Below are 8,193 nucleotides of genomic sequence, written 5' to 3'. Positions count from 1 at the left end.
GAAATGTATTTTTCCTAATTCATTTCGTATCCGGCTAAATGGTAGCGATTTTTTTTCCATAAATGTAGTCCACTGTCCACAAACTAAAATCTAAATTAGGAGTCCCCGGGACAGAGGGATTTTTCAAACTTTGTGGGCTTATCGTTTTGCAGAATTTGGACCAACTTGCAGCCACAAACTAATTAAATGACAATGGCATCAATGCTAGCAGTTTGGGAAATATCACATAATCACGTTTCTATTTGGTTGGATGGGAAAATGTTTTACTATCTGTTAGTAAAATATAATAGTTGTGAAGTATAAACTTTTTCATATCCCGTGTTTTCACATATCACTCTTATATGTAGATATGTTAGACTTCAATGCAAAAACATAGACGGCATTGGACTTTATCACATTATTTTAGTTCTAATATAACATCAATTCAAAACCTTAACTTAATGGTTCAAGTAGCTTAAAGTTATTACATGAATGTCCTTCAAATGTTGTTGATCTTTACTGATTAATTATTTCTACAGTTAAAAGTCTTTGTTTTGAGAGTAGTATACGTGATTCTAAGATTTAATATGGTTGATATCATTCACATCCCATAAATAATAAATGATGTAAGTCTTATGATTATAATTAGTTGCCATGAAGAAATTGTAGCACACAGTCGCAATGGATTTGTTACATGGCTGCAGACTTTTCATCATCTTAGATGAAAATACAGTAAATGCTTAAATTTACTGATAAATTGGTCTTTGGCCTAACTCAACCCAAAAGGTAGCTTATAAGATGAGGATTGTCCAAGACCATATGGGGAGAGACCAAGGACCTCAAATCCCACCGATGTGGGATATTTCAATACCCCGTCTCACGCCCAGGCCTGCAAACTAGAACGTGAACAACATAAATGGGGTCCAACATCGGTAACAATCATTGGGATGGGCCTGACTCTGATACCATAATAAATTGACATTGGGCCTAACTCAACCCCAAAAGCTAGAATGAGGAGAGACCAAGGACCTCAAATCCCACCGATACGGGACATTTCAACATTACACACTTCTAATTAAGACAATTCTCTTAAGACTTATATTATCAAACGCTTTTCGGAAGGAGATAATGAAACCTCACGTTAACATATCAATCCATTTGAACCATTAGGGAAGGCCCTTATCATGCATGCTTGAGTTCCATAGTCTCTTGATCGCAACACTGGCAATTTGTTTTGGTTATGAGATTTTGTTACGTTTCATCTTAATTATCTACTTCTAAAATCCTAAAGGAAGTACAAATATTTGTATGGTGGAAAGTGGAAACTCTTTTAAACTCTTTAGAGATGAGAAAGGATGTAGGCATAGGCTAGCCCCTTCTACGAAATTAAAAACCACCACCTATATAACAGCTGCATTAAAACTTGGCCTAATATATATATATCTCTATTATTTTTGCTTTTACTAATTAATATGATATGGAGGTGCTACCTTCTTTATTAGACTCTACGGTACCTTTTTGTAACCTATCGATCTTTACTTCTTCGAGCAAAATATGCTTAATCACATCATACTTCACAAAATATAATTTCTCCACATCTCATGTTATATTTAGATACTGATCAAATTTAGAAAAAGCAAGCATGATATATATGAAGGTGTACGCGTTATGCAAAAAGATAGCCGCAAAAATAGGATTAAGAGTAACACAAAAGAAAGAAGTAACTTTTTTACCTAAAGTATGCTTTCAAGTATTGGCTTCCTAAAACTGAAAATCTTCTAGACTTATAACCGGAACCTCCTAATTAACTCCTATCGCATACCAGGAATATATTCCTTATGTTTCAAGTTCCTTATTACATCAAATGTGATCTTTAGTTTTATCTTTATACATGTTTATTCATGTATTAAAAACTATAGTATTAATACTAATGTCATAATTTGCTATGTATAAGAATAATACTGAATAAAGAATATAACTGATACAAGTATTAGTTATACATAAATTAAAAAATATTATAAAACAAAGATTAATAATACCAAAGCTAATATATATATATATATTATTATTTCTAATACATCCTACCAAACAACTACAAATAAGTATACAGGGAAGAGAAATGATGTAAGCTTAGCCTAACCCCTCCGACAAAGCAAAAATGAAAAAGCCACATAAAAGCTGCACCAAGGCTTTGCCTAACACCTATCAACTAGATATAGAGCCACATATTATTTATTACTACTTAGTGGCATTTGAAAGGTGATCTACCTTAATTGATAGATTTTCTAGCATTTGTTGTCGTAACTTATCTTTACTTCTTGGAGCAAGTTGGCTTACTTGCATCATATTTCATGACTCGTGTTAGGCTTAGATGCATATTAAATTTAGAAACAGCAAGCATGATATGAAGATACACATAAAGCACATGCAAAATATTAGTTGCAGAAAAAGATTAAGAGGAGCATTAAGAACGAATGATAACATATATACCTAAAGATTATATGGTTTAAAGCGTTAGACACCACTAGAGCCGTCAAAATGGGCTTGGTCCGTGAGGCCAGCCCAACCCAGTCCGTTATTGGGGCGGGATTGGGTTATGATTTTTTGAGCCCATTTAAAATTGAAGCTTATAAGCCCGGCACAAGTCAGTCGGCTGGCCCTTGAGACTTGACCGATGCTGGGTTCGGCCGGCCCGTGAGCCAAAAATTAATTAAATCTAAATATAAATATTTAATATTTTTAAAAATGTAAAAACTAAAAAAAACTATTAACTATAATCCTCATTCTCCAACCCTAGATTGCTCATTTACCCTTCTATATCAACTAGAATTCAGATTTTTGATATGCATGTAGTATGACAAGATTAGTTTCTCTTTTGCTTAATTAATGACGAATTAGAAAAGTTTTTAAGTGGCTAATAATAATTTTTTTTCAAAAGAAATTTTTACTTTAAGTTGCTAATGATCAGTTGGATTATTTTAATATATTATTAATAATTAAACTGGTCTTCAATATAAAAAAATAAGTGTTTAATAGCCAAAAAAAATTGACAATACTAGCAAATTTCATAAATTTTAAAATTTTCGTGGTCCATAATGATGAAATCAGTAAAAGATGATAAAACTAAATTAAAAAATCTCAGCATATAAACTTATTGTAGCAATCCCTAAACCCGAGAAAGTTGAAAAAAAAGTATTAAAATAATTATTCATGTAACGTTAAAAAAAAAGAGCTAGAGATATAAAGAATTTGCATTTCAGTTACGAGATTCCTTGTCAAATATCAATCTTATTTTATACTCTAAACAAACAGAAGTTGTTTACGTGATTAAACGACTATATCACAAGAAATATTTAAAGAAATTTTTTTTCTGAAAAAGCTGAAGGGTCGGTCTGCCCTTGCCCACAGCCTTCTTAAGGCTGGGTTGGGCTGGTCATTTTATGGCCCGTTTCGATGGCGGACCGGGTCGTCCTCGCTTACCAAATTTAAAAGCCCGCGAGGCTTGAGCTGGATTGGACTGGCCCGTTTTGACAACTCTGGACACCATAACTAATAAACTATCATTTAATATGTGCATACAACTTAAAATATAGGCATCTTAGTTGATTTTCAACACCAAATATTTGATAAAGTCCAAAATATGATAATTTTATCCAACATGAAATTTTATTATTGAATGAATAATTTAAGTTTTAAAGTATAGAATCCGATCAATATTATAGGGATCCGAATATCAAATAATATATATATTAGAGAGTTATTTTTGCCGATCAATATTTTACTTTGCAACGTTTACAATGTACACAAAGCTGCTTAATTGAGATTGAGATTTGGAGTCATTCTACTTTTTTTCTCTTCTTTTTTTCTTTTCAATCGAAACATATTTAAACATTAAATAGAAAAAATATCAACGATAAATAAAATTAAAATTAGATAACCATTAATGACTGTTTTACCTGGTTGTTGCCGTTGTCTATTTATTGCTTCATTTTCACTTCGTTTGAGTCGAGGGTCTTTCGGAAACAACATTTCTACTTTCATTAAGTAAGGGTAAGGTTTACCTATACTTTACCCTCCCCAGACCCCACTTGTGATATTTCACCGGGCTTTTTGTTGTTGTTGCTGCATTAATATCAGGCAAATTAAGGACTTGAAAATTAGGACTGAGAAAAAGAAAAAAAAAAGGAACTGTCCAACTTTCATCGTCAATTAGCAATTCATTCTATTCTTCTCTGTGATTAACGAAGGGGAAAATTTACAAAAATGGAAATGATTTACACAAATAATACATAGATCGTAAGTTGTTTTCCGCTACTATATCTAAGAGTTGTTGGTCGTAAACTATTTAATTAATCCATATCTTAGAATAATAACTTAGAACATTGCAAATGTACACGGTACAAAATGCAGATATAGACAAAGCCAATAAACGTATCACATGTCTGGAAAAGTCATCCAATAATGAGAGAGATCAAGAATTCTGGGAAACTACTTCAAGTTGACATATAGCCATTCCCTATAAATTACCTTCCTCAATATGTTCAGCTCTAACAAGAAACTACAAAAAATAAAAAATAAAAAATTGGTTTTGATACATTTGGGCTTTGCCTATATACCATTTAAATTTGAAAGTGTATTTTGAGGAGCTGAAAAATAATTATCATACTCTCGGATATGGAAGTGGATAAGGTACCTGCAAGAGATGAACCCAAGTATGGAGGAATCAAGGCCATGCCCTTCATTATAGGTAAATTAGTATTCCAATATCAAATGAGCTATTATACTTCAATTTTCATTCTAAATGTGACAAACTATAGAATTTACAACACAAAAATGTTGGAGGCCCCTCTTATTTGAGCTTTGCTTGTGTAAAACATAACTTGCAGGAAATGAGACGTTTGAGAAATTAGGGACGATTGGAACCTCAGCGAATCTCTTGGTTTACTTAACCACTGTCTTCAACATGAAGTCAATTACTGCTACTAACCTCATTAACGTCTTTAATGGTACTTGTAACTTTGGAACCCTGCTCGGAGCTTTCCTATCAGACACTTATCTTGGTCGCTACAAGACACTGGGGATTGCTTCTATATCTTCTTTCACGGTATTTAGAGCGCGCACTTTAATTTACTTAATTATGTTTTTCATAATTTGAAGGGGAGCCAGTTGTCTCCGTGTCACCTATAGGTCACGGGTTCGAGCCGTGGAATCAGTCATTGATGAAGTTGTTTCCGTGTGACCTATAAGTCACGAGTTCGAGCCGTGGAATCAACCATTGAAGGGGAGCCTTGGAGCAACGGTGAAGTTGTCTCCGTGTGATCTATAGCTCACGGGTTCGAGCCGTGGAATCAGCCATTGATGCTTGCATTAGGGTGGGCTGCCTACATCACACCCCTTAGGGCTGCGGCCCTTCCCGAGCCCTACGTGAATGGGGATGCTTAGTGCACCGGGCTTTTTTTTTTTTTTTTTTTAATGTTTTCAGCAATTTGCAACTTATGGTAAAACTTTGAATATTTGTATGTATACAGGGCATGATGTTTTTAGCGCTAACAGCAGCAATCTCAAAACTGCATCCTCCTCACTGTGGAACCGCAGCAAATAGCATTTGCGTTGAACCAACTACAGGGCAACTAGCTTTCTTACTATGTGGATTTGGTTTTCTAGTGATAGGTGCTAGTGGCATTAGGCCATGTAATTTAGCCTTTGGAGCAGATCAATTCAATCCCAATACAGAATCAGGAAGAAGGGGAGTTAACAGCTTCTTCAATTGGTACTACTTCACCTTCACTTTCGCAATGATGGTATCCTTGACTGTCATCGTCTACATTCAATCAAGCGTGAGTTGGGCTATTGGATTGGCTATTCCCACATTTCTAATGTTCTTGTCGTGTGTTTTCTTCTTCGTTGGTACCAAAATTTATGTCATGATTTTACCCGAGGGTAGTCCCTTGACAAGTTTTGCCCAAGTGCTCGTAGCTGCAATTAAAAAAAGGCGATTAAAGCTACCAGAACAACCACAGAATACCTTGTTCAACCACGTTTCAATCAATACTATCAACACTGAACTTCCTTATACCGATCAATTTAGGTAACTGATACAATCATTCCACCTTACCTTTTTTTCTCTTGTGGAGCTGAGACTAATGAAAGATACAACAATGATTGTGCAGGTTTTGGAATAAAGCATCTATTATAACTCCTGAAGACAAAATAAAAGAAGATGGATCAGCAGCCAACCAATGGAGACTTTGTAGCATCCAACAAGTGGAAGAAGTGAAATGTGTTGTAAGAGTATTTCCAATATGGATAGCAGGATTGATATACTACATTGTTCTAGCCCAGATGCAGACTTATGTAGTCTTCCAAGCCTTGCAAAGCGATAGGCGTCTTAAAACTACAAGTACTTTCAAGATCCCAGCAGCATCTTACGCGGTCTTCCAAATGTTAAGCATGACTATTTGGATACCTATTTATGACAGATTAATTGTACCATTTCTCCAGAGGATCACAAAGAAAGAAGCTGGTATAACAGTCCTTCAAAAAATGGGAATTGGTTTAGTTATTGCAGTTTTCACAATGCTAGTATCAGCTCTAGTGGAAACTCGAAGAAGGAATGTCGCGTTTAGCCAACCAACACTAGGCATTGAAACAAGAAGAGGTGAAATTTCAGCTATGTCTGCTAACTGGTTAATACCTCAACTAGCTCTAGCAGGACTTTCTGAAGCATTTACAGTCATAGCGCAAGTTGAGTTTTTTTACAAGCAATTTCCAGAAAACATGAGGAGTTTCGCAGGGTCATTCTTGTTTTGTGGTATGGCATTGGCTAGTTACATGAGTAGCTTCTTGATATCAGTAGTTCACAAGACAACAAGAACATCAGATACAGAGAACTGGTTAGCAGAGGATCTAAACAAGGGGAGATTGGATTACTTTTATTACTTAGTTGCTGCTTTAGAGGTTTTAGATTTGGGATACTTTCTAATATGTGCCAAGTGGTACAAGTACAAGGGAACACAAAATGAACACAATCTTGAAGTTGCCATGGAAAAATTAGAACCCACAAAACCTCTAGTTTGATTTCACACTTTCTTTCTTCTTCTTCTAAATAAACATACATACAATTTCAGCTGCCATGGCAATGTACAACTGATTCATGTTACACCAAATCTCACCCAATACACCACAAATGGCGATTCCTAATGACCAACCTAGGTTAAGCGAATACTTTATTTGAAATATTTGGTTAATGTTGATGTATGAGAATGTTAGATAATAAACTAAAATTAGACAAACAAATAAAAGGAGAACTGAAAAATAATTAATTGTGGCAGAACTTAAACGTATTAATATATTCATCCGTTTTCATCTTACTCATTTTTTTTCATATAACTGAAAAACATTTGGTGATGAACTAGAAATATGAAATTTGTAATAACATAAAGCAAAACCAGTAAAATCAAAATGTAATGCGAAGTTATAAATTATTATCAGAATTTGATCATTCTTACTTATTACAAGTTTTAAATTGTAAATATTCTATTAGAGTTAGATCAGCGCAGAAATGACATTGGTTTTCTAAGAAAATTGTAAATACAACTAGATCAAATTGTATAATATTATCCCAATGGCATAATTTAAAATTCCTAAACATCTTTAATTCAATTATATAGCAAAAATAAACAGTATCGTTAAAGAAAAGATAGTTCAATTGGTTTTTCCTAGAGGGGAAAAGTTCGACTTTTTAATGTCTTTTTCGTTGAGAAATTACATCTACTATCTACTAATTTCTGTATAAACATCATTTTCCTTTTTGTTGTGGAAAAGAAATTTGGCGTTTCACGAATTAAGATTAATATGATTCTTCTGTTAACAAGAGTTATTTTTTAGCTCTTGAAGATATGCAATGGCTAAAGCCTAAAACTCGCCACGGCGTATGAGTAAATACGTGAAATTTTCGTTGGTTGTCCTTGACCTTTTTTGTCTATTTAGTAAATGATCCTTTTTTAATTTCTTTTGCAACTGATAGACCTTAAGATTATAGTTTAAAAATTCTTGTTGAGCAATCTGAAAGTCTTATCAGAAAATGTGAAATCACGGTCTAAAATTTGTAAGTTATTATAAACGTGAGACTATAGTCTAATGTATTGTGAACAAGCTAAAAGTCATATGAGTAAACATGGATCCGAGTCTAACATTGTCCAGAGGAAAAAAAAA

At 34.0% G+C, this 8,193-nt stretch overlaps 1 protein-coding gene across 1 annotated transcript; it reads left to right on the top strand.

Annotated features, from left to right (window-relative positions):
• The first annotated feature begins 4,525 nt into the window (after window positions 1–4,525).
• LOC104114647 (protein NRT1/ PTR FAMILY 2.11-like) lies at window positions 4,526–7,112 on the top strand. The gene is made up of 4 exons (XM_009625140.4): window positions 4,526–4,726; window positions 4,866–5,083; window positions 5,508–6,067; window positions 6,150–7,112. The coding sequence occupies exons 1-4, from the start codon at window positions 4,654–4,656 to the stop codon at window positions 7,054–7,056; spliced, it is 1,758 nt and encodes a 585-aa protein (XP_009623435.1). The 5' UTR covers window positions 4,526–4,653; the 3' UTR covers window positions 7,057–7,112.
• The last annotated feature ends 1,081 nt before the right edge of the window (window positions 7,113–8,193 follow it).

The sequence above is a fragment of the Nicotiana tomentosiformis genome, chromosome 3, assembly GCF_000390325.3.
Source record: "Nicotiana tomentosiformis chromosome 3, ASM39032v3, whole genome shotgun sequence".
Lineage (NCBI taxonomy): Eukaryota > Viridiplantae > Streptophyta > Magnoliopsida > Solanales > Solanaceae > Nicotiana > Nicotiana tomentosiformis.
Note: the sequence above shows the minus strand (reverse complement) of the source record. Positions and strands in the feature narration are given on the sequence as shown.

Excerpts from the sequence above, each read along its gene's own strand:
- LOC104114647 (XM_009625140.4), top strand. The coding sequence starts at position 4,654 with ATGGAAGTGGATAAGGTACCTGCAAGAGATGAACCCAAGTATGGAGGA. Across the intron at positions 4,727-4,865 it reads GGCCATGCCCTTCATTATAG|GAAATGAGACGTTTGAGAAA; the intron begins GTAAATTAGTAT and ends CATAACTTGCAG. Across the intron at positions 6,068-6,149 it reads CCTTATACCGATCAATTTAG|GTTTTGGAATAAAGCATCTA; the intron begins GTAACTGATACA and ends ATGATTGTGCAG.